Genomic DNA, 27,852 nt, shown 5'->3' with positions numbered 1-27,852 from the left:
ATCTATTGGTGTGATAGAGTGATTTGAATTTGAAACGATTTCCTTTATGCAGAGATGGTTAGAGGTCAATCCCTGGATGGTAGTCAAGATCAGTGAGCTTCATCAAAATGTAGATGGAGAGCCAAACATTTATAACCCTGTGTATGCTTTGAGTGCAGATTGGCACAGAAAACCCCTTAGCATTGTACACACTGTCCAAAGTCCCTGGCACATTAAGGGCTAAACAGTGAAATTGATACCAATATGTATGATGAAGACAGATCAATGAATCTGACAGAAGAGTGGCTCATCCAGCTTTCGACCTGTACCTGTGGGCAAATAGTACAAATAAATATTTGCCGGATTGCCAAACTATTCCTTGTCCAAACAGATACCAGTTGAGTGCCACAAATTTCTTCATTTATGCATCATATGATTGTTGAGTCACCCATTTAGAGTGTACTAGTATGTCACCTGCTAATCACTTCTAGAGGCACAAGGGAAGTGTCTATATCGTGGAGGTTGTAAAAGTGATACTGAGAGTTTTGTTTTGTTTTGTTTTTAATCCTGGAGTGGTCACTTTTATTGATTGCGTTAGGTCTCCACCCACATGTAGCTCACAAGACATCCATTCATACTTAGCTCTGTCGTCACCAGTGCCTACTTATTTGCTGTCAATGTCACATTGATGTTTTGAGATGGTGGCTGTACAGGGGGGGGGGTTAGTCATCTGCACCAAGAATAGTTAAAAAAAAATAAAAAAAAGTTAGATAGCTTCCACTCTGTCTCATTGCCCTTTTTGTGTGAAAAGACAACATTGTCGATTTGTTATGACCCTTTACCTACCCCCCCCCATTCTTTTTAGTGGAAATCAAAGCCTAAATATCAATGTAGATTGAGTGAAAGCAGAGATTAGTAGAATGCATCAGTGAAAGTTAGAGGAAAACCAGACAATCAATTCAAAAGATTACAAATTTTAAAAGTTTTTGTGCCGTCATTGCTAGATTGCTAGGTAAGAAGACAGATAATGAAGTAATTTTGGACAACTTCATATAAAGAACATACAAGAATTCCACAAAACCTCATTTTTCATGAAAAGCACACATTCCATGGACTTGTTACTAACATGTGGTAAGGGTAGTATTCCCCTGCTTTCTGAAAGAGGTATAGTCAGGTGCTCTTTCATTGTGCTAGGAAAATATGTTGAATTTTCTTTATATTTTCTGTATATTGTTGCCAATTATGACATGAAGTGTAGTAGTCTTCTTATCTAGCGATTACGGTACCAAAACTTCAAAAAACTTATAATAACAATTCTATTCATAAAGATTTATATTTTTTATTCAATTGCCTGATTCTCCTCAAACTTTCAGTTATTTTATTTTTTATAATTTTGTTTACCAATATTGCTGCTTTCACTCATTCCACATTCATATTGGACTTTGGTATCATTTAAGAAAGTCTGAAAAATTTGTACAGTTGCTCACAAAGAGCTAGGTTTTGCCCCATACACAGTATTTTGCTCTGCATTAACATGATTATTGCATAGTATTCAGCATATTAACTTGCCTTTTCATCAATATCAGTTTCTTTTGCTCCACTGCCCCCTCTGTAGCTAGCATATAGTGCTAGTCATCTGTCTGAAGGATATGGTTTAATTACTGTTGGTCAGTAATTGGAATACTTTTCTTTATGGATTAAACACATGTTCTTCTCTTTCTTCACCAGACATTGGTAAATTAGAATAGTAGCATAAAACATTTGCAGAGGAAATTGTTTTCAACTACAGAATTGAATTTCAAAAGCTGCAAATAGAAAAAAAAAATCTTTAAATGAGGATTTGTATTAATAAGATACATTGTTTTGAATGACATTAAAAAAGTGTGACGATCAAGTGTAGGCTAGACATATGAATTTTCTTTCTCTTGCATATAAATGGAGGGTTTTACATCATATGCCAAACTTTGCATAACTTTTTGTTGTCTTTGTGAGAATTTTTTTCTCAAGTTTCTAGGATTGCTTTTCCAAAGATGTTACCTTAAAGACAGACCTTGTGGCCAGTAAATGTTTATGGCATCTATGGAGGATTATACATATACCTTGTGTGACTGATTTAGTTGTTTGTGCGTTTAAGGTGTATTTTGTGTGGTGTGATATGGACAGGAAGTTGTCATTCAAGTTTACCAATTGCTATGTGGTGAAAAGTACACAGGTCTAGGGGATGAACCTAGTCTCGGCTCTTGTAGATCATCATAAAAGTATTGCATAAGTTCTCTTATGTACTCTGTTCTATCACTTCTGCGGCTGCTGGATGAATCCAGGAAGCTTATACTCTGAGATGTCATTTGTGGTGTATGTCAAGGCAAATCCTCCATTAATTTAGTAAGTTCTGCCATTAGATGCTGTTTCCTGTCCTCATGTGTAGAGAGTGAAAAGAATTCCCATGTGTTCGTGTAAGTGGTATTGATCAGGAATCACATTATGTAAATTAGATGGGATGATGTCATCAGTTTCCCCATTGTCCTCCATGCATCTCTGTGGATTGCCTTCTGGAAATAAATTCACAAGGAGGATGTTGACTCCTAACATGAAGTCTTTCTGTGGTCAAAATGAGTTAGAAATTATGACTTTTGCAGGAGAAAGTGTTGCTGGAGTACTGACCACAACAAAATATAATAAGTTATGATGACTGTTGATATTTTGAGTATGTAAATAAACTAGTCTGAAAAGTATGAGATGTCTGATGATGACATTGTTTCATCTAGTTACATGTGATCATGAGTGATATCATTTTATGACACATCAAAATTGTAATGTGCTCTAACTTTATTTCTCTTTGTTCAGTCATAGTAACACTTAAACTGTCTTGATGTTTATCTGTTTTTGTTTGTTATTCCTGAATGTGTACCGAGTTTTCCCTTAAAGGTAATGTCAGATGAACTAAACTATCCAATAAAAGCGGGATATTTCTGTGGACATATCATATGCATATGATAAAGCATTTGAGAACTATGAACGAGGAAGAAGCATGCCAGCAGCTGTGTTGTTAACATGAAATAGAACATTTCTGCATATGAGTATTATCGGATGTCAGTGGTGGGATGATGTTGAGTGTTACAGTGGCAATTGCATATTCACAAAATACAACAAGATTGTGTGTATATAGGCATAGTAGAGGTCTGCTTTGTGACTCTCTCTGCAGTGTTTAGACAAGGGTAACTGAAGTACATGGTACACTGTACATCAGTGGTATCGGAGATCCATCAGTTGTGATGGCTGTGTGTAAATAATGGAACTACAAATGTATTGTATGAGACCATCACAAATGGATTAACAGCTGTCTGAAGTTCAGTTCCAAAGTCTTCTAATGTAAGCCTGTGGTCCAATCTTGCATTTCTCATAAGTAGCAGTATTGTATTTTTTTTTTCTTTTCTTGTTGGTTTAATCGCCTATCAGGTTGGGAAAAACAAATGCAAATTAGAGAGATACAATTCCTATTGATTCTTGTGAAGGGAATCCTCCAGATAGAGGGGAAAAAAACCCAAAGGTTTAATCTTGTTTGCCATCATCACGCAAATTGCGTAAAATTGCTGTTAATTGAAAACATCTTCCTTTGCCAAATAAATGCCAAGCTTACATGATGGAGCATTTGTGCCCAAGAGCTCACTCTTCCTAGCTCATGTACTCAAACACACACACACACACACTCACGCACGCACATGTATATTAACCCATTAGTCACTGAAACGCCCGAAACCACCCATCTTATTACTCCCTGAAATGCCTGAAAGCACCCATCAGGTTTTTTTTTTTTTTAATAGTTTAATGCTGTACTATTTTTTGTTTTCATATAGAATATGTATACATTAATATAATTTGAAAAAGGTCAAAGGTCAACAAATGTATGTCAGAATTACAGTACTCTGTGACACACCACTCATCTCTTGGTAAAGTCTTAGGCTTTCAAATAAACATAACTCATGATAGTCAAAAGTAAGCATGTAGTGAGCTATTTCATAGGATAATTTAGAACATTGCCAAAATGATAGCAACATTCTTGTACCTTCCATTGAACCATATGTAGGTCATTATGTGCAGAATCTTCAGTGGCTAAAGGGTTAAAATATAATTGTTATCATTCCAGATGAGGGTACAATGTTAGTTTGATGCCACAATGCTTTGATGAAAGGATGATGCTCACTTTCAGTATGTTCTGGAAGAAACCCAATGTTGCATACTTTATTATAAATGCTGAATGTACATTGTAGAAGTGTTGTTACTCGTTCCCTTCACAATGATTAAGGAATCTTCCTTCCTCTTCCAACCTCCCCCCCCCCCCCCTTCAGCGTTTGATAATGATCGTTGAATCTGTTTGGATCTCTTGTCTCCGTAGATTACCTTTCCTGCACTATCTCGCGTTGATTCCTCTTGTGTCAGTTGTAATGATCACGTGTTGCTATGCTGCAATACTTGAGCGCGTGTCTGTGATTCATACCATAACATCCTGTCTTGCCTGGCTTTAAACGGGCCAGTCTGGCCTCAGTCGGGACAGATTTCGCACATCACAGATGTCGGGGTGCTTCGGGGTAGATTAATATTTTTTGCATTCATGTCCAAAAAGACTGGCTGGTCCTTGGATCAAATCAAGTAGGGGCATTCAGGTTTAGCTTTAACATTATTATCTATCATGCCTGGAAATGGCCTGATATGAACATACAGCACTGCTAGTAGGATAATTTTATAGTCGTTTGGTCTACTAGTACTCCAACATGTATGTTTGACCATATGTGATCGAGTTGACAGGAAGGAATGACCTCTAGTTGTACTCTGAAGCTTTGTTGCCATATCTATCATGTTTTAAAAAAAAAAAAAAAGCTATTTAAAATGATATCTCATTGTTAAACCACAGCAGGCTAGGAACTTATTTGGTTACTGTAAATCATGCTTGTTATCTAGATACAAGGAAGGAAAGATGTGTCTGCTACCTACATTATAGAAACGCCACTGATGTTTTAGTTAGAATTTGTTAGGATATCTTTAACAGCTTAATAGGCATGTTACATTTTCATTTCAAGGCTCTGAAAAATATGCATACATACAAATGTACATGTATCTATAGTTTGTTTTGAAACCAGTTAAACAAAATGCAAGATCATTACTATCCTCCACACCTTATAAGGCCTCTGTGTTTTACTGCACCCTAAACAAAATAACCAAAGATATCTAATTATATTGAATTTAATGCTTAAATATAAAGATGCTGACAATTTTGACTTGTACGTGTAGACATGTATTTGTATCGATACTGGTCATAATGATTATGCAATAACTGAGGATTGTCACAGACCTACTTAGTGGACTTGAATCTTACTTGCAAAAAAAAAAAAAAAATCAAAGAACAAAAACAAAACAAAATAAAAGAAACCTCATATGTAACCAATGCAGAGCAGGGCTTGAGTGCCCCATGTAGGACCACATATGGTGAATGCAGATTTGATTTTGTGTAGATGTGTATGGAAAATACAATGTATTTTTGATCACTTAGTAAGTGATAAGCTGGCCTTTATTTACACTTTGTTTTAAAGGGAAAGGTGAAATATCTTGGTGTTGTGTTTACTATCTCTTATACAAATTTGTACTTCTTTCAGCTTTCTACACTGATTGTCATTTTTGCTGTCCAGCAGATCATTTGCTGTATGGTATTGATAATCTTACACTGTTTGAAGATGCTGTTGAATCCGTCTTCTGAGAAGGGTTAAGTAAACTACAACAACTTGTAACTGCCATATCAGGCACTTTTGAGAAGGCAAAATAGTCTTGAAATGTTTGTCATCTCATACCTTGTTCTGTGCAAATAGACACATAGTTAATCATTATTCCAGTTGTGGCTAACAATAGTGCCAGAAGTCCTAAAAATACCACAGTACAATTCAAAATAGTTTTGTATATCAAGTGGACATCATTGTATAAATATAAAATGCAACTCTTTCTGATAACCGGAGGAACAGCAACATTGGCTCTGCGCCATATTGTACGCGGTCACATTTGCCTGCGTACTGGCTTTGCCTGCCTATCTCTTTGGCACTTATCGATGTACTTCTTGTAAACATCTGATATTCTTGAGCGATCACGCCAGCGCCCCCTAAACATCTGTGCGTGAAGCATGTCACATAATTTTGTAGTGCTAGTTGCTACGGTGTAGCGAGGGCCTTTCGTTAACACAGCTCTGGACATTCAGCTTGTTTGTTGACAACCTGCGACAACTGTTGGGTGTTTTTTTTTTAGGTGTCAGAGCACAAAACGCGCCGCGCACCCGCTAGGATGGCGGATAAAAATGCTACTTCCGTTAACATTGTGGTGGCAAGCATTTGAGTTGTTGCTGAATCACGGGTTTGCACAGCCAAACGTGACACAGCCAATTAATTCGTTTGTGCTGTGTTGTGCAGTCCCAGGAAATGCCATTAGTATGAAGCGCCCTCGATGCCAGATTTGCGAGTGCTTCAGAAAAATAGTTTGTTTATGCAGACCCCTTTTCTGTTTTGATATCCTTGTATGAAGTTTATCTTTAGTTATTTTAGACAGTTTGCGTGAGTCTCAATTAACAGTGCAATAATGAATTAATTGCCAACTTGAATATTTATTATGTAAAAAATGCTGTCATTTCCCTTTGACTGAACAGTCAAATTCTTTGTTTAGAGACTGAAAATTGAGGTATCTGCACCAGTGCATTGTATGCTTGGCACACAGACTTTGCCCACGTAAATTATGATGGTTGCCATCAACTGTGACATGACATTCTTTTGTCATTGATATATCATGTATTCATGTCTTTTCTAATTGAATAGACCCGTAAGAATTGTGATAGGTAAGCGTTGATGTTCTAGCACTGAGCATCAATCGGGTAGACCTGATATTAAGGTTTTTGTTGTCATGTCATCGGGGGCTGAACTTGCATCAAACTTGTTTTTCTTTTTAGTCATTTTTTTTTCTTACATCCGAGTCCTGCAGTTTGTACATGAATACATCCTGCATCATCTCACACTGAAAGCATCACAAAGAACCTCAGTGGCAATTCAGATTAGGCTAATGTGAAACACACTTTAATTTTCAAATAAACAGACCAAGAAACATCCCTTCATTCTCTGCTGTTCCTAAAACCCAGTGAAAGGACATCTTTATCGCACTTATCATGTTTTATAGTTTAGGACGATAATTTCTTGAGAGGCAAAGTGTTTGTATCCAAGAAATGAAGGCATTGCCTTTCAAAAGCTGACTATGTGGTCTCCCCATCCAGCTGCAGTTTTATTGAAATATTTATCTCACACGATTGTTCAGTCTTGTGTGCTTTTCACTAGTCTTGACAAATTATAGGGATTTACAAAAACAACACCTAATCAGTATAAACTTTAGACTGCTTCTCCTGACTGAATTACTACTGCTTATGTAGAATTTAACAGTGAGTTTAAAAAGATGATGTGGAGGTGTATAACTATGATTTGAGTAATGCAGGAGATACAAGGTATGCCAACATTGTGGCAAGATATGAAGCAAACATGGATTATTTAATTATGTTTGAGGAGAGGGTGCACATGTCACATTCTATTAGCTTCTATTGGCATCATTCAGAGGACTAGAATACTCACTGTCCGGATTTAGAGTCTATACCATAAATCATGTTTGATACTTTCCTCATATATGCGTCTTGTAGAAAGGAAGTTGGAGTTTTGTGTTTGTTTGGTTTTTTCTTCTTCTTCATACCTCACTTTTTTGTGGGGGGTATTCATTGTAGAATAGATACACAAGCCTTCATATTTATGCACAACACAGGTACAATGTACATGTAGAATTTAGGATGAAGAGTGAATGTGAGTAAATGGAGATTTACCGATTTTATACAGTTTGTATGTGCGTAATGCGTGCACACAACACACACATTTATATTTCAATTTTATAGAGAGCACATGGGTACATTAAAGTGATATCTACTGCCCTACTGTAGCAGAGTGCATATATTCAGGGCTGTGAGAGAGACCAGGAGACTGGCAAACCACTACCACATGACTCAAGGGAAGTACAGACCAGCGGAGCTTGCTCTCTGTGTGTATAGTGTGTGGTGGAGCGGCTGCCTACTGGTGCAGCTGCCAGTATTTGTTCACCTTTCTCCTCGCAGCCATGTGATTTCAAAACTTCCAACACAACATGGCTCTTTTTTTTTTTTCATCTTCAAAATGTTCCAGACCTATTATGTACACCACCCCCTCCCCATACTGATAATGTATAGTATACACAAAGGGTAAATGTTTTCACTAAGCATTTTTCTTATTATTTCTTTGTTGGATGAGATGCAATGTTCTACAGTCATGTGAATCCACTATTTTTTACTCTGCTAGTGTTTACATTTGAATTAAGCTATCCCATAAAGTATGTGGATATATTATACACGTACATGTAGCTCCTAATAAATGCCCATATCTGATAACTACTTGATTGTATTTAGAAATAACAATTAGTACTGATTAACAATTCATATGAGTAACTTCAAGTTGATTGCAAGCAAATCTTAATTTTCTGCAGTTTCATTTTGTTTTTCTCCTCCTTGCTTTATGTGTGGCTACAGATTCTGAATAAGAAGGAGAACAAGGGTTGCGACAGTCCCGAGCAGGATTCCGAACCGTTCATCCTCACACCTCGCACTGAGGCCAAGTACCAGAAGATCAATGAAGAATTTGACAGAATGATGAATGGAGGTGGAGGGTCAATGCAGAGGGTAACAATTCTTTTTTTCCCCCCTTCCTCTTTCTTCTCCTCCTCCTGTTTCTTTTTCTCTTTTTCTTATTCTTTCTTGTTTTCTTCTTTTTGTTTCTTTCTTCTTGTTTTTCGTTATCTTCCTCTTCCCCTTCTCTACCCTTTTTTTTTTTTGGGGGGGGGGGGGGGAAGGTGGGACAGGGATTCTTATATTTTGTAGAATTACTAACAGCTACCAATCTCCCTCCTGTTTTTAACCAAACCCTCAATACCAAGATAAGAATATACTTGAAAGGGGTAGTGGTCTTAAAGAAGTCAATAAAACAAAGAATGAGGTCTAAACCCCCCTTTAAAAAAAGATAAATAAATGAATAAAAAATGAATAAAAAATTAAGAATTAAAAAACTTCATAAGAATCAGACAATTCAAGGCTAGAAGCCTTTCCAAAAAGTCATTCATTTTAACTGTTATATTCCTTGGGCAACTCTAAATAAGCTTCCATATCTTGGTATGTTCATTGTTATGTACTGTAAAAGTGGAAATTTTCGCACATTTCACGCAACCAGAAACTAGCACGAAAATAAAAGCACGCAAATAGTTTTGCCTGCCATATGTTCCAGTAGTTGAGGTCTTGATTCTGCAGAATTAAGAACACTTGAAACTCTTCTTACCCAGCTGAGCGCAAAAAATTGGTTGCGCGAAAATATCCACTTTTACAGTATTGAATTCAAAAGTAAGTGTGGTTGGTCGTTGGCGACCATTTTGCAGGAGTCGAGTGAAGAGATGAATCCTTTAGTAACTTGCAGTTTCAGTACGTGATTGATATTGATCATAAAGTGGGATAGTGCAGTACTTAGATTCGTGGCTTTTAGGAGAAGGCCCTTTACGAGTTGAAACGTGATATGGCCGTAAAATTGATAACCGATCACAACTTTACCAGAATCAGAAGCATACATTTTTATGTTTGCGCAGACCAAACTAATTCCGGAGAGCAAGGGCCCGTTGCATAAAAGTTACAATTATGGTAACTTTGCCATCCAGTGGTAACTTCCATGGAATTCTTGATTTTGATTGGCTGTTGAGTATTGTTGCCATGGTAGTTACCACTGAATGGCAAAGTTACCATAAATGTAACTTTTATGCAACGGGCCCCAGGTCTCCTCCGGCATACCTTCTCAGCCCATTCGTATTCACATGCACACCCTGAAATTGACACCGTGTCGTATTTAAGTTTTACCAGATTTGCAAGAAGAGTTCCCCGTCCCTCTGCCTATGGTGGTTTTGATATTATAACCGAACCAGATTGTACACCAAGTGGAATAGATCAAACCAATACCAACCCGAGAATTTTTAGTTGCTGCCACCCGCTGTAACCGTAGCAACTTCCTGCACACGACACCAATTGCACCCTCTTTTGCCACTTGTGATAAGCTCAGTGAAATAGAGCACATGTGGAGATATTCTTGTGCGGCATTTTCTTTTTTCAAGCACTTCCGAGTGGACGGGAGTCATGTTGTTCTTCACTACTTTTATGTTTTGATTTTTAATAGCCAAGTGTTTTTAGTCTTGTATTTGTCCTTTTCTACAGTCTCCTCTTTGATCTTTTTTTTTTTCAATCTTTTTGATTGGAGCGGGGATGTGAGAAAGTGACGCATTGTGTAGGAAGAACTGATTCATTCATTCACTCTATCTATTGGCACGTGTCCAAGTGAGCGATAGCCTATACTGCATACTGTACGGACATGAATAGTTTTAGCAGTAGAAAAAGTAAGTAATTATTCACGAACCCTCACACACCAAGTGAAACAATACAAAGTGTTGTAAACATATATATCACACATTGAATACAACATGATAAAGGAAACTGAAAATTTCTTCACAATGTAAACCGTCTTTGATTCTATGTCTACCGGAGACATAAAACAAATCTGCGGGCAATAGTTCTTTATTGTTTGAAATGAAATGTAGCAATATTTATATGGTCATATATTTGCTTGGCCATTATTACACAGTCCATCTTCTTCAAATATTGCTGATACATATTGTATATATATGTACACTGTATGTAGTGAGAACTAAAGAGGCATGCTCATTGTTACACAGAAAGTTGAAGATATTGTATGCAGTTTATTATGATGAGGTTTAAGCTGTTGGTATATGTTCCTGAGCCCTCTGAAGTTTATTTTGGCAAGCAAGTCACACAATTGAAATGCATTCAAAATGCTCTTATTGTAACAGACTCTTGTTTTCATGCTGAATTGATAAAACTTCATTTGAAGAAAAAAAAATGACACTAATTCGGGAAATATTTTCATGTTCATGTCACACCTACATCTGCTGGTTCTTTGACCAATTCAGTGCCTGTATTCTGTCTGTTTTTCCCCCAAGAAATTAAAGATTTAGCTGCCTTTCTTCATGTCTCACATGTTCAGCACTGTGCTTCATACTGTTTACTTCTTTCTTCTTCTTTTTTTTTTGCATTTTATTCCTCTATTCCTTTATTAGTAAGGACTTCAGCATTAGTGAGATTGTTTGGCAATAGTCAAGATCATGAATTATGAAAATTAAAATGTCATTTGTATTTATCATTTGTATGTGATTTTGTGTGTTTGTTTTTTCAGCCTCAAATTCCTCCTGAGTACCCAGCTTCCATGCCAGTCTCCGTCCCACAGACCTCTACCAGCCTGGGTGCCTACAATGGCGGTCACCACCCACACCCGTCTCACAGCCAGCCCAGCCCCAACAGCAACCACAGCCAACAGCAACAGCAGCAGCAGCAACAACAACAGCAGCAGACGCATCCCAACCTCATGCACCCGCCTGCTCCCCCGCGCAACAGCCTCAGCCCCCAGCCACACATGCTGGGCCGGACGAGCCTCAGCCCGGGGCCAGGGCCCATGCGGAACAGCCTGAGCCCGCAGCCGCAGCTCACGCGGAGCACTCTCAGTCCACAGCCGCCCAGACCAGCCAGTACAGGTAAGCCCATCATAGCATGAACCCTAATGGGCTCAGAGAGATCTTGATGGAAAGACTTGATTTGCTTTTACTCCCCACAATCCTTCACCTTATTTCAGACCAAAGCAAGTCATTACTGTAAAAGTGGATATTTTCGCATGAGCAGTTTTTCACACTCAGCCGGGTAAGATGAGTTTCGCATGTTTTTAAATCCGCAGAATCAAGACGTCAACTACTGAACATATGGCAAGCAGCTAGTTTCTGGTTGCGCGAAATGTGCAAAAATTTCAACACTGCGGAAATTTCCACTTTCACAGTACTACATAGATGTGTATCACCCCCCCCCCCCCACCCACCCAGCCATTGATGCAGTGACTTGATCCTCACAGCAGAAGGACTTGTGTCTTGTCTTGTTGCAATCAACAACAATACATGTGACCAGCCAAAGTGGCTCCTAGTTGTTCATGCTTGCTGATATGTGCACATTTCTCTTTCTCTAATTTCATGGCATTTTCTTGACACAATATTGGTGGTTTGTGCCAGTGTGGTGCAATTCTCACAAGGACGCAAACCAAAGGCAGAAGTGGATCACATACGTAAAATTGTGTCATTTGGCTATTAAAGTAGTCTTTTATTCCTTTCTGTTGATATCATATTGATATGTGTATAGGCACTCGATGGCCGTGCTCACCTAAGATCAGCTGGCTGTATTTACATTATAGCCACTTGTGGCATGCATGTCTGATAAACAACCTTGCCTTGCGGTTCAATCCTGTTCAGTCCTATTCAAAGCAGAGCCCAAGCCGTGCCAAGAAAAAAAAAAAAACGAATTCCACTTCACCGACCCCTTCAACACCTTAGAGAAAGATATGAGATGAAGTCATCTCCTTTTGGCAGGCTTGATGTACATGCTGTGCCGCTCTTGCATGAACGTGGGCCGTGGGTTATCCAGGAATGGAACACCAACTCAAAAAAGATGAAGAGAGACATTGTATTTCCTGGAGGAATTAGAAAAAAAAAAAAAAAAAAAAACTTTGGCTGATCTGCTTCTTAGAGTTTTCATTCAGCTTAATCATCTGAACACATGGTTAGAGAGAGAGAGAGAGGAAAAAAGACAAAAAACAAACAAACCCCATAACAAAACAAAAAGAAAGAAGAGTACTCCCCTGCCCTTCATATTCATACTCTCGGCGAATCATATAAATAGAAATCGACATGCTATTCGATTTCCAGGTCTTGCAACCCACGTCCAACGTGTTTGATTTCTCTATGTCAAAAAGGTCTGGATGATGCTAAATATAATCCATGCCCTCCTCCCCCTTCCTTCCCGTCTTCACGGTGTTCTCACAGACCCAAAGCCAGCATCTCTCCTCACCTTCTCAAGTTCCTGCTGGCACATGGGTATTTTGTTGTCGATTTGGGGGAGGAAAAAAAAACTTGAAAAGAGACTCGAAGTTTGCCTTCGCATTTTGGTTTTTGTCCGCAATCACTTAAAGACTTTGGAAAAGTCATCATAAAAACCACTCATTTTTCTCCTTCCCTTGACTGAATCGGCAAGAGTGTGTGTTGGGATAGCGACGTTTGCCTGGCAGCCATAGCGGGTGCAAGGCTTTGTTGGAGGAGTGCGTCCATCACGGCGAAAGGTTTTGTGGTCACCGTGACAACGCGGGTTGTATGAGTTTGACCCTGCCTCTCCGCCTTGCCAGCTGCCAATCGAGAACGTGTCTTTCGTTGTTTTTATTTTCCTCCTTTTTACACTGTACTTTTCCTTCTTTTGTTTTGTCTGTGGGTCATCATCGGCTCAGGAAGAGATGGAGACAGGAGAGAGAGAAAGAGAACAGTTCTCTGTCACGCAGTTCTCATAGACCCACGTTGTGTTCTCATGCCAACAGGGCATGGCAGGAAGCGGCCTCAGTCTGTCAGCCTTTGTAATTTCCAGAAATTCCATCTGCCGTTGACATTTTCGTGTCAGGAGAACGCGAACACCATGTTATATTTGGCGATATATTTTAGCAATAGGCGCAGAAGTTGTGCCATTAAATTTCATCCTTGCAGTTTTTTCATGGATTGTGATTTGCTGTGAACAATCGAGGTACCTGACTTCCCTTACAGAATAAAAAGCGTTGCATTTCTTCACACAACATCGTTTTATGATGAAGAATTATGCTATTGAACATGAAAATTATAGGAATATAATGTAAACAAAGAAACAACAACGAAAGGATATCAGCATGAAAAAGCATCTGCAGCCCAGTTTAAAGAATACAACAGGTGCAGTATGATACAGATCAGTGACATCTCCATTTGTTAATGGAAATGTGTTAATGTCATTTGTTTGATTTTGCTTTTTGTTCTGCATATTCCCCAATTTCTTAGATATTTTCTAGCGTTACAACTGTGTTGATAATAACAATATCTTGTGTACATCTGTTGGTCGCAAAAACTACAGAAAAAAAAAAATGTGAAGAACAAGCATTAGTGCACAAGACCTTGAAGACCCTTTTTATTTTACAGTTTGTGGTAACATATCTGAGAAATTATGCTCAGTTGACCTGCTCAATAATAGCATCCTTTCATACAAGTTGTGTGAATGAACCTTTGAAAGACATTAGCATATTGTCTTTAGGAAATTGCTGCATATGAGATATTTGATGTATTACACATTCTGACCTCCCTGCATACATGTATGTGACGTATTGCATACTTCTGCTGCGTCTGAGAATGACATTTGAAGGTCTGCTTCCATTGGTTATTTTTTTGTTAAATAAAACATATGAGGGATAAGACAGATTGAGATCCTGAAGACTGCTGTGATGGAAAACACTGGTTGATCAGCAATGTTCACGCTCAGACATTATTTGTGTTATGCAGAATCTTGTACTATGAATGTGCTTTATTTTCTGTCCTGTGCCTGTTATGTTTGGTGCATTTGAGTTAAGTTTGTGTTCTTTGCTTTACTTTTGCTTTACTGTGCTTTATTTATGTGCATTGTTCCCTTCCACTCCCCTTGGCCCCGTGGTCCTCACCATCCCTACCCCCCAAACTGGCAACATCAACTGCCACTATCACACATTGGTATCATCCCCCCTGCATGTGTCACCTGCATGCACCCGCCTCACTGATCGCACTCACACTCCCCTGCCTGGCCTGAAAGCAGGAGGGCGTGTCACACCGCCAGACGGCAGGGAAGAGGGGAAGTCCCTTGGCTCGGAGTCCGATGGAGTTGCAGGTAATGAGATGAACAGAGAAATCCACACTGCCAGGGATATTAGACATTCTTCCTTTGCAGTGCCTACCTAGTCCCCTACTTACACATTACCATCCCAATAGGCCTTAGTGACAAACCACCATATGTGATGCTCCTGCACTTCCAGATATTTGTGAGATATCATTACCAATGAAATCATTTCAAAGGAGAACGTCATAAGATCTGTTGAGGTCATAGATCTGTTTGAGGTTACTTTGGCACAGAATGGGGTTGGCAGACCTATGATCAAATTCAGCAACAAATTTTTGGGAATACAGTTCACATGTGTGAGAGAAGAGATTTATGGTTTAAAGTGAAACACAGTGAAAATTTAATTTTACATTCCATGTATGGAGATTCTTGGGAGTTTGCAGTAATCATATCGTGAAAATATTTTGGAAAATGAAATCAAGAACACATGCAAGCCAGAACAGAATGTGAATCTCCGTTGATTCTGTTGAAAAAAATTATGCATGTTGCAGAGTGTTTTTAATAGAAGATAAAAATTCAGGGTAGACTACAAAAAATTATCATTATATTTTTTGTACATGTAGACATGATTGAATTCTAGCTTGCAGTATGCCAGGGCCATGCCGTGGTCATTAGCCTGCAAAAAGCCCCCCCCCCCCCCCATGTTCATTACCTTGTGAATTGTCCAGTCCACCAGTGATGACGTTCACAGGCCATCTCTTCCCTCTCCTCCCTGGGCACACACCCATGACAGTGGCCGCTTCATTTAACAGCTCCCAATCATTGGGTTCATCTACACGCTATCTATTAACACCCACCCACCCCACAGCATGCATGTGCACGCGGGGGCTTTCCATCAGTTAGCGACTTGTCATTACTATCTCACATGTGTCTGTGTCTGTGTGTACGCACACGCCTGCTCAGCATATCGCTACTGCTGCCGCTCTCGCCAGCCCTTAAATTATTCCGCATGAAGTGATCCTTCCCAATGGGCCGAGCCACGAGAGAATGGGGAATAATAACGCGAAATCATGTGCAAAAAAAATCACAGCCAGTCAAATCACTGATCAACGTGTGTGGGATAGACGGCCTTTTGTTGACTGTGTTTTTAAGGCAGAGCATGATTACTATAGAAACAGGGCAAAACGGAAAAGAAAAAAAAACAAACTTTTATGTATGATTTTAATACTGCAAAAAATGAAAATTTTGATCATATGTTGGCTGAAGAAACAAAAATGAAATGACAAAAAGAGGTGAATGACTACTGTAAAACCAGAAATTTTTGCGTGAATGAAACTTTTGTGAATTTTATGAGAAGTCGAGATTTGCACAAGCAAAATACGCATTAACATTTTTTTTTTTTCATTTGTGAAAGTTTCATGCAGCGAGAAAGGCCATCAGCTCCAATTCGCAAAAATTTCTGGTTGTACAATTTGTCGTCATGTGCGTGTATTTGATGAGAAGGGGAGGGGGCAGTGCCTTGATCTTTGTGTAGGTGAAAACATTTTTGAATATTCCTGATTTAAATGACTTTAGTGCTTGGATTTGAGGGGAAAAGAAAGGGTTAGGGAGTAAGTGACTACCTTCCTGCCCTGTACCGGTTGAACAGGAAACCCTGTTTTACTGTCGGCATGTGCACAGTGGCACCGCGAAGTGCACACTGTTTTGAACCTTTATGCCAGTGGAGATAAAGTAATGCTTTTGAATAAAGTTCAGATTTGTGCATATAGAAAGGGGCAGTGTCCCTCTTTTAGCTTGATTAAAGTTTGTACACTAGCCAGACCACATTAATGGCTCTGTACAGAGGAAAAGAGAATACCAACATTTTAGCCTGTGGACCTGACATATAAGAGATCCAGTTGGTTGTGAACAAATGGTGTTTACGTGAGGGTTATCAAGTACATTGTGGGATTAGAGTAACAATCTGCAACATTTTGCATGAGAGATTGTCCATTTCACTTTATTTTATTTGTTATATTTTGTCTTATTTCACAGGGAACCCACTTTTTCACACAATGTTCAAGTTGACTTTTATTAATGGAGAAAGATCACGCAAAACAGAATTGAAAAAAAGTTTCTTAGAAGTCGGACACAAAATTAGACTCTTCTGAGTAATATTAAGAGACCTGAGATAGCAGGAAATACCAAATTGTATAGAATGCATTTTAATTAGAACAACTAGGAGTAAGAAACAAATGCATGCGTGTCTCCAAAACATAAAAATGAATGCATGCACGCATTGCAGCGACAAATGAAGCTAAGTAGATTTTATACACACTAATAAATGCAGTTAGAGTAGTGAAATTTGAAAAGCTTGTCATCAGGCATTGAAGCAAGAAAACTCAGCTGTACATGTAAGAAACGAATGGTTTCAGAGTAAGAAGAAATTATCTTTAAAAAAGATAAAAATAAAAAAAAATAAAAAATCCAGGACACACTGATTGGTAAGACAAAAGATAATGATGAGCCATTCAATCATATATTGGTTTGTTTTTGTTTGTTTGTTTGTTTGGGGTCATTCTTTTGTATTTTCTTTTTCTTTACATATTCATCTTTCTGGACTTTAACATTCCCTGTTCCTTCTCTCTCTCTCTATAATATGCATACACACATATTATGTCTAATGCATTCATTGCACTCAGCATCTCAAGAAGTCAATTCTTTGACTTTCATTTCATTATTGTCAACAGTAAATCTGGTATTAAAAAATATGACTGCTTCCTGTCCCCTGGGGGATAATAAACATGCCTTTGCAATTTCATTTGACTTGGCTTCAAGGCAAGATTCTTACACATATAGGTTTTCAAGTATTCTGACACTCGGGGAAGGATTTACGAGCACAACAAATACATATATATGCAGCCTTTTGTGTGGCCAAATCCATATGTATTTTCTCATCAACTGATCTGTGCCTATGTGTTTATATTCTGTATTTTACATCCCTCATTGTTCCGGAGTAATCATGTTATATTCTCATCATTCAAGTGTTTTCAAAACCTCATTGTATACATGTGTGCTTTCCATTTTCTTTCTCTCTGGCTCTAACCCTAGGCCCGTGTTCTGATGTCTAATTTCTTTGTTCTTGTTTCTATTTCTGTCCAGCGTGCACTTGGTTATGTAACTTCATCTTGATGAGCAGAGAGTGTAGTGTAGCAGTTCTGTGCAAAGCATCAGTGAAACCCTTATAAGTTATGATATGTGTCACAAGTCGTATCACTAGCTAGGAAAAAGATATCACATGCGATGGGCTACACAAAGAAAGCTTGATTGTAGTAAGGTGCCATTTTATGTAAGATGCTATTGTAAAAATATGTTAAAAGTTTTTAAATCAGTATGATGACGATACTGGATTTGCAGTCTCAATATACACAAGTACTGAAGCTTAGTGTGTTTCTTATATTTTTGTCTTTTTTTATACCACTTTCCAGTAGTAGTCACTACAAGAAAGGTGTTCATGATCTTTTCTTCTTCCATTCTGTAAGTTCAACACAACCATGTAGGTTTTGTCACTGTGCGCAGTGCGTAATTACTTCCTATATTGCGGTATTCCGCAAAGCCCAATCATCGTAAGCCTGTTCGTTGTGTAATTATCACGCTGGCCTTACCTCAATCTCCGCAATTGTCGTTATACAGGAAACACGTACTTTCATGTGCCGACTTCGAACATGAACCCGGTGTCGCCCAACGGGGCCGGGGGAGGGGGCAACAACAACCACCTCCCGCTCAAGGCCATGTCCAAGCAGCAGACGCAACGGCCCAGCCTCAAAGTTGTCATACCCAACTCGAGAGGGAGCCTGCCAAACGTAAGTCACGAGACTTGGCGTATTTCTCCCCGCTCTTCCCTCCCTCCCAATTCTCGTGATTTGGGGGGGAGGGTTCAAGGATATTCATACACGAAAATACAACCAGAAATGTCTGCCCTGTCCAAGTCATGTGATTTTTTTTTTATTTATTTATCTTTGTCCCATTCTGTAAAGTTGCCCGCTGTTGCATACTTTATCCAGCATTTCCTCTCGGTGTGTTTGTGATGGCCCTATTGTTAGCTGCCAAAATGCACGGAGAGGGGCAAGGAGAAGCAATTAAAAATCTTCACTGCCAGCTCGAAAGCGATATGGTAATTTCACTCTTCCTGGCTGCGGAGTGACACGTCAAAGTCTCTTGAGGTTTTTTGCACCTTGATGCGTGATATTCCTGTTTAATCCCCCCTTCCCGTGGCACAGGTTTTTGTTTGCTCTTAGCATGCCCCCTGTCCAGATGAGACATGAGGTATTCCATGTCCATTGTCAATTGAGAGTGATTTGCTTAACACGGGCTGAAGAGCGAAGGTCAAGGGGGCAAGGGAGGGAGGGTCATGACAAAGTTCTCATATTTTTTTTTTTTTAATGTTGAACAGTTTGTTGGCATTAAGTCACTTAACTTGAATATCATTTCAGAGGGTGAGTTATTAGAAATCCTCAAATCATGCAAATTCTTAGGTTGCATTTTCCCATCTCGTAAGAATAGAATTGAGATTATTTTTGTGCCTTTGTTCAGGACAAGCCTATTGCTGGAGGAAGAAAAAAAAAGTTGAGAGAGTGCATTTACTAGAAGTCATGCCGTTAACATGTGATCCTGGGGAGTGAAAAGGTAGCACATAAAATCTCAAGAAGCCTATGGGTTGTTTGTGAATTATTCATTCAATACATAAAAATCAACCAAGATATAGTTCTTTTTATGCAACATGAGGCCCAGGAAGGTCCTGATTTTTATTCCGTTCATCTAAGAAATTATGGTAATCAATTATTGACAAGGCATAGTGGGGAGGGTCAGCTTCCCCATCGGAAGCATCAGTTAAAACTGCTTTTCATCTGGTAAAGGATGTCGCAGTGTGCAGTTGAGATGTGTCTCCAGGTTTCGTGCAGGATCTCCTAAGTCCAACCACCCCATAGGAGCCCCCCTTGTCCCACCCACTCACTGTGACATATTGTGGCAACCCTCAATCATAGCCGCCCCTGTTAGTTTTCCTTCAGGCACATGGCTGCTAGTTGTTAGTCGGGGCTTTTCCAGACCCAATACTAGCACACACCACAGTATGCACTTCCCACTTCCCTCCGTGAAAACTGTACACCCAACTGACCCCTTTCTCCTTGTTAATCTCGTGCTGATGATTGGCATGCACAGTAGGCCTTCAGATCTCAACATCTGTGTGGATGACCGTGAGCCTTGAAGCTCAGGATCTTTATACCTAATTGAAAAATGACTCAATAAGATTTAGTAACCCACTTCATACCTAAATGTCAGAATTGTTACAGCCTCTTCACTGTTTTCTTTATTTTTTTTTTCTTCAAATTTCAGATTTTATACACCTGTGGGCTTCAGATAGTCACAATGATACAAGAGTATGGGGTAATGTGTCTGTATGTTGTCAGTTAAGCTTTCTTCATTATCAATTTCATAGAAAACTGAAGAAAAATGCCCTACTACACTTATGGCATGAACTGGTCGAATAGCCACATGGGGTATACAACTGCCCTCTGTTACAGAGGGAATTTATGAAGTTTATAAAGCTTTGTTTCTCTGGAACAATCATTTTCTTTTCGCTAGTGTGCAGACTTGCCACGTTGCTATGCATTGTGAAACGTGGCAGATAAATGGAATACTGACCCTGAGGAGGATGAAGGTCCCCAGCTCTCCATGAATGGGTGATCAGGGATCGCAATTAGTGACGCGGTGGTTAGATCTTCTTCTTGCCCAGTGATGTTTTGTTGTATTACTAATGATGTCTCTCTCTGTCTGTTTTCCAAATGTTGAACCCACAGCACGCTGCAGCAGCTCAGTTAGCTAACCAGCCGTTAGCAACGCCAGCAGTCTCCTTGGCGACTCCCAGCAACCCACAGGGTCTATCAAATTATCCATCAGCATTACCTACATCGTACCACACAGGTAATCATTGAAGGCACACAAAATACGTATTAATCCTTTGTCATTTCTTTCTGGGTTTCTTTTTTTTTTATTGCCCTGTACACTTTCAGGGAATAATATCCAATTAAGTAAATGTGAAAAATGACTTGTAGCAAATGTTTATGACTCTTCTACAAATATGTTAACCAGAATTATACTTTAATCTTGTATTATGGTGGCACACACAGATGTAGGTAACTGGAATGCATATAGTTGTGGTTTATATTTCCAAAACTGGAAACATTTTCATAGTATAAAAAAATGCAGTGAGAGCCATTCTAACACTACTTACTCACTGTAGACTACAATATTAGACCATGAGGAGGGCTTGGTGAATCCTGCAGTTGTCACCTTAATTTCAAAGATGGTTGTCTTTGCCATTCCGTCCTGTAGAAATCTGACCATGTGAGTGTGCGCTGCAGTGCCTGCTCAGTTTGAGCGCAATTCAGTGACTTGTCCCGCTTAACTACATTTGTTTTTTCTTCTTTTTTTTACTCTTCCTGCCTTTGTCATGAAAGAAGCCATCTATGCAGTTATATATTAATGTTTAGAGACTCATTGCTTTGCTGCTGAGTGTAATGTGAATGCAGAGTGTGGAAATGATTGATACCAGAGCAAAGGTTGTGTGAAAGTTCCGTCAGCACGTTGGAAAGGGAAAGAACACATACAGTCATACAAATATTGGAAGCCGTACACCATTTGAGCTTTTTTTCTTTTCTTTTTTTTTTTCGCTTTCCCTCTCTCCTTATCTCTCAAGCTTTTACTCTTAATTCCTCTTTGTTGTACATTGTATCAAGGTTTTTTTTTTTGTTTTTTTTTTTTTGTTTTTTTTACTTTTGACATTGTGTGGCTTCCCTCAGCCATGAAAGTTGAGATATTGTAGTTTCAAATGTCAACTCTGTGTCATATTTTGGAAACTATCAATGTCTTGGAAGGTACAAAAATTGCCCTTATTGAAACTTATTGTGATCGACTGGTAGACAGTTCACTGACCAAGTCTGCAAGAATACTGCACGTTCACTTCATCCTTCTAGTTTCATAATTTTGCTCCTGAAATAAATGTATGTGAGTTTGAGTTTACTAACAACAATGAAGCATATTTACATGAATACATGAGTACATAACACACATATTTGCAGGAGTTTGCAAGTATGACAGTATCTACATAAATACAATAAACATAAATCTGTACAGATATACATGTAGATTCATGCATGCATAATGTAATTCACGTGTACATTATTACCTTGATCGCTTTGATAAATCTTCATTTTGGTAAGAAAATCACATTGAGTTAAGTAAAATATGCCTGATACTATTTTTTTTTTTTTGGGGGGGGGGGGGAGCGTTTGAACAAGAACCCAAAGTTAGTACATGTGCTAGTCGAAAATGGTTCTCCCATAATTTCCTACATTAAAAAAAAAAGAAAAAAAGATCAGAACATGGTATAGAGCTCAAAATTCAGGTCATAGTAAACTTATTCTTTATCATCAACCTTTGTTAACAAATGAAATTTTCGGTTTTTATACAAGAAAAACCTTGGTCTTTCCTCTGAAATACTCAGAGGCAAATGATTCCAAAACTTACCCAGGGAACCAGGGGAACATGTAGAAAGAAAAATGATTTGATGTTTTACACATCTGTCTTTACAAAATTGTGTATTTTATATAATGTACACACACACACACATGCACACTGATATGTATTATATAACTTGTGAAAGCTATAGCTATGATAAGTCTTTATTTCATCATAGAAATTTTATTTCTAACATACTTATTTGTGTGCAAACACACAAAGTTGCAAAGTATGCAATGTGCCTATGTGATATCTTTGTTGTTGATGTTTGTTTGTTTGCCTTTCTACTCTGTCTGTTTCCTGTATTGTGTGAGGGGGTGTAAACAAGAGAAAGGTCACAATGACAATACAGGTACACAGTCAGCAATAGAGAGCCAGAGAGGGGAAGACACAACTCCCGGACATTTGACATGTTATTGTAGAGGGAGCGACGCGCTGTTATACCCTGCTTCCCCTCCTGTAATGGGGCTATCCTTCCTCTTAGACCCACGCGCATTTCTCGGTGCTGCCGCAGCCTACATGAGTCACACGCAGCGGCGTGCATGCCTGCTTGCCTTCCCATGGGTGGGTGCCGCATCCAGAGCACAACAGGAAAAGGGGAGGGTTTGCCGAATCTCCTGCATAAGATGAGGATTGCCCTTTTGGAAGGCTATCTGTTTTCTTGGAAAAAATGCAAAAAAAAATTAAATCAATTATCAAAATGATGGGCTACTTTTACAGGTAAATGTACCCAAAACCAAAAATTCCATTAAGTAATATCCCAACAAAGATAATAAAACAAAAGTTCCAGAATAAAGGCAATATGTATTTGTGACAAGACACGCAAACCTACACCTGCGATGTTCCAGTGCCTCATAACAGTAGGCAAGTCGTCTAACACCACTTGAATGAGCACTTTGAAATTTTTTTTTTTTTTTTCATGAAGCGTCAAGTGACATGACTTTTATGCAGTGGTGATTTGTTCATGAGTGATACCATTCACCCTGTGTTCTGTTTTAAGGCATGTTTTCATCACAGCTATACTTTAGATACCCCTAACAATTTCACGTCATTAATCTTATTTTTAAAGAAATGAGAAGGTAATTCCCAGATGCATACTTCTAGAAGAATCACACATTTTGGTCAGTCTGTCTGGTGTCATGACTATTGCAAAATCTACGCATCCAACAACATGGCGGCATGACCAAGATGGGAGTGGCTTATGTGTGTGTGTGTGTGTGTTTGTGTGTGTGTGTTTCTCCTTTTTTTCCCCCAAAGAAGCAGTGTTAGAAACTTTGCTGACATTTTAAAGATTTGTTTGTGTAACATTTGTAAGATGCAACTATCTGTGGCTGTGTACCCATTTTCATTCTCAACTATCGTCTCAAGGTGAATTCGTCTTCTCAGTCATCTCAGTAAAGATTCTTGCCACGGTACTCTCTGAGAAGAAACAAAACAAAACAAAACAAAAATCATCCTTCGCATGACTACTTGAGGTGCATATAGCAGGCTTCTCTCATTGTCATCTTGTTTCCCCACGCAGGGGGAGAGTTCCCCTTGACCAGTGCAGAGCTGAGCCAGCTGACCAACTACAGCTCTCCACTGGTGTCCGGGTGGAGCCACGTCCAGCATGGGCCCCTAACAGCTGCCATCCAAGCTGCCGGAATAGGGGACCACAACCTGTAAGTTCACTCAGAAGGTCGCCCTGAATTATCCCTGGTATCACATGTACATTGATGTAAACATTGATCTACGACAAAAAAAAAGTTCTCAGTTCATCCACTTCCACCATCCACTTTCGGTCCATAATTCCTAACCTCAATTTGATTGCAGGCTGAGTGTAGAGGCTTTACAGAGTGTATAATCTTGGGAGGGGGAAAGAAGTTTATGTGGTAGCAACATTCTCTTTGCAAAGTAGATGGAAACAAGTAATAGAGGCTGCTGCTATGCACAAATCCCCTCACCCCCCCCCCCCCCCAAAAAAAAAAAAAAGAATGAGAAAGATCTTTTTTTTATCTCCTTCATCTTTTGCCGTTTTGTTTTGCCTCTGTGTGAGACAGCATTGTCTACAATTGAGGAGCTTGATCACAAAAGATGTTAAGCCCATTCGTGTTAAGTTGAGATATTTGCGATTGAAGCTGCTAAAAAGCAAAGAAAATGCTAAGAAAATACAGGATATCTTTAATCATAACTTTGGAGAATAATCCTAGTTATGTGACAAGTGAAGTATCACTTCGAAAGTTTTGTTTTGCTCTATGCGATAATGAACTTACTTAGTGTTTAAAAATGGCGCTTAGCCCATTTTGCAGTCACACTCCTCAATTGTAGATGTTCCCTGCACATGGCAATACATGTAGTGAAGCCCTCTAACCCTCATTCTGTATGGCTTCCACCTTGGGGTGTTTTTTTTTTTTTTTCTCTCTCTCTCTCTCTCTCTCTTCTTCTTTTGACATCCATTCGCAAGGCCCAACTTATATTTGCTGTACTACCACTTAAAAGTTCACAAACCCCTTAAAAGAAAGATCGTCTCCATTTTCACCAGCAGGAAGAACATTTTATGACAACTTGGCCTAGTTCTTGTCTGTTGCCCTGGGAAAGCAAAACGGCTACACATCATGATGTACATGTTTTAAATTTGACCACACAGAAAGAAAAAAAAGAACCCTCATGAACTGTAAGAATATTTCCTAGTGAGCGAAATAAGTTTAGGGCTTCTCTCCGCCAGAAATAACTTGCTTAATGAAACATTGCCTGTGTAGTGCATGATCATTATGATGCATTATGTCAGTTCAGATTTGAAAATCAAAGCCACATGTCTACCATTATTGTAGTAGTGATGAGGAGTCCCCCCCCCCCCCCCCCTTTTTTTTTTTTACAGTTACTATCTTTACTTTGGAAGCAGCCATTTTCGTAAATATTTCTTGTTGATATTGTCAGGTAGTTCTAAATATTCTATTACTTTATTATCTTAAGCACATTCCGGAATTATTCAAGAGTCATCCATGCAATTTCTGCAAGAAAAACAGTGGGCGAGCATTTGCGGTAATTTTAGCTACATAACAGGTTGTCATGGCAACTGTGGATTTGTGACGTAAAATGAATCATTAAGATAACAAGCTGACCTCGCCTTGTTGGTTTTAAAAGAGTCCTGAATTTAGAGGCAGAGAATGTTTTTCTTACTGCTAACAATCAAAACATGTTAGTTTTTTTTTTTCTTCCAAAATCCACATCTTCATCTGTCATTGCAACATGGTATAATTTTTTTTTTCTTCCAAACTGCACGTTCTTCATATTACACATTCTCTAAATACCTTGATTAGTTTCTTCTCCATATATTATTTCATGTGAAAATAGTCATGATTGTAGGTCAGTGTCCAAGATGGCACCTAACCCGTGTTCCTTAGACTGATGGATACATACAAAGTACTATGTACATTGTACTTGTGTACCAATAGCATAATCTGCTCTGAAGGTTTAAACAGTCTCCACCATGATATGTACATGTACCAATGTTTTTCAATGTCATAATACCAAGATTGGGCATGGCAAAGGTGAAAGACAAGCAGCAAAGGGCTGTGTTCACGCTACTCTTGTTATTTGTATGGCAACAAAAAACATTGTATTGGCCATACATAACTGTCAGATGTGTTTAAAAACATTTTGAATTTATAATGATTCATATAATGCATTGATATGAAGCGTTACAGTGTTCATGTTACATCATGGGACATAGCACTGGCCTCAGACTTTAAAATGCCAAAGAGCATATTGAGAAATTTTATGTTCTCCTTTAGACATTTGCGAGTTCTGTATAATGTGGACATGTGACAAAAGGGGGAAAGAGACTCGATGGAAATCAAAATATGGCATAGGAGAATGTCTTATATAGTCCCTGCAGCCCTGTAATCATGATATGTGCTTTGAGTCCCATGTGCCTCATGTTTGCCTGGTTCGCAGTGGAATGTGACCTTTAATGTTGCTGTCGTGTATTGCTTATTGGTTGCAGTAGGATGTCATAGATGCTTTTGCCTGGAGAAACCCTAAAAATTGGATGTTGACCAAGTATGTTTGGATAGCAGGCAAGATATGACATAGAGCCTTCTGTAGGGGAGGGGGTTATTTGGTAACTGTCTGACGTAAACAGATGTCTTGCACTGAGATAGACCAGGCAGCAGCGCTTTATTGTGTGTAACAGTTCACAGCATGATGTTGTGATGTGAACTTTGTTAAGAGGCAGTCCAGTGATGTGGATATCATGCTATTTTCTTCTCATGGTTTGCTTCTCTATGTGACCAGGACTCCCTCCACCTCCATGCCACATCACCATCACCACCAGCAGGAGCCTGGCATGGACATCGACCAGGCCATCAACCCCCAAATCAAGTGTGAGCCGGTCTCACCACCCAAGGACAAGAAGTTGGCTCACCCGCACCCCATGGGCCAGCACCAGGGAGGCGCCTCCCTCAGCTACGGCAACGCCGACGACATCAGGAAAGACCTGCCGCCCAGCAAGAGACCCCGCATGAACGAGGCCTGGGCGGGAGTATCATAAGGCTCGGCCCCGGAGAGGGTTGGATGATACGGGGTACTTAGCAAACCGGCCCATCTTGAGTAGATGATGATGCCATGTATAGAGTTTGATTGGGATTTGGGGTGGGGGGGGGGGGGGGGGATGGGAAATGAGGAAGCAGGGGAGAGAATGTTGGAAATTGACTCATTCGTGTCTGTGTGTATGCATCTGGATGTCTGTGTCTGCGTGTGTAGCCAATCTGTCTGTAACAGAGAAAGAAAAATATGTCTGCCCCATTTTTCATGTCACATTTTGTGTCTTATTTTGTTTTGTTTTGGTTTCTTTTTCCTGCTCACGCGTGGGAGAATGTTACATATTTAGACATTGTTTGGACTATGATTCTCCAAATACCGGATGCGCCAGTATATTGAGAGGTCATTCACAAATTTCTTCCACTCTCACACTCAAACAGTTAACAAGAAGGGAAAAAAAAAAGAGAGGTTGGAAATTGGAATCTAGAACTGGCAAAGCTCTGAGGAGTGATAAGACCTATCTGATTGGGTGCTATGCAAATTTTCTGATTCATCCAGCTGAAGAGGATGTTATATATTGTCAGACATTCACTAAACTGATATGCTGCATTGTATAAATGGAATGACAAACATAGATTTGACCATCAGTCACGGCATGAGACCTATCTCCACCCCCATTGAAAAGAAAAAGAAAAAGATGATGTATGTATTGATCATATTGCAGATACAGATATACATCAACATAAACAATGTTTTACCAATACCAGCAGTGATATTGAGCAAATCGTCAAATTAGAGATATGTATATGAATATATGTAGCTACCAGTACATATACATGTATATACATACACACTGAAAGAAATTACTGAAAAGCAGAAAATGTAATTTGGTTAGACTGTGCATGCGGCCTGATACT

The 27,852-nt window shown here is 39.2% G+C and overlaps 1 protein-coding gene across 4 annotated transcripts in view; it reads left to right on the top strand.

The window, feature by feature from the left end:
• The window catches only part of LOC140230481 (myocyte-specific enhancer factor 2C-like), an 85,057-nt gene extending 58,017 nt beyond the window's left edge, over positions 1-27,040 (top strand). For 3 of the 4 annotated variants that reach the window (XM_072310635.1, XM_072310636.1, XM_072310634.1), the window contains exons 4-10: positions 8,597-8,746; positions 11,346-11,700; positions 14,837-14,908; positions 18,530-18,699; positions 20,695-20,818; positions 23,937-24,075; positions 26,690-27,040. In XM_072310635.1, the coding sequence (XP_072166736.1) occupies positions 8,597-8,746; positions 11,346-11,700; positions 14,837-14,908; positions 18,530-18,699; positions 20,695-20,818; positions 23,937-24,075; positions 26,690-26,945 (1,266 nt within the window). In that variant the 3' untranslated portion in view covers positions 26,946-27,040. The remainder of the gene's footprint in view (positions 1-8,596; positions 8,747-11,345; positions 11,701-14,836; positions 14,909-18,529; positions 18,700-20,694; positions 20,819-23,936; positions 24,076-26,689) is intronic. The other variant, XM_072310637.1, reaches the window with a different exon arrangement.
• The last annotated feature ends 812 nt before the right edge of the window (positions 27,041-27,852 follow it).

Source organism: Diadema setosum, chromosome 7 (genome assembly GCF_964275005.1).
Source record: "Diadema setosum chromosome 7, eeDiaSeto1, whole genome shotgun sequence".
Taxonomy (NCBI): Eukaryota; Metazoa; Echinodermata; class Echinoidea; order Diadematoida; family Diadematidae; genus Diadema; species Diadema setosum.
Note: the sequence above shows the minus strand (reverse complement) of the source record. Positions and strands in the feature narration are given on the sequence as shown.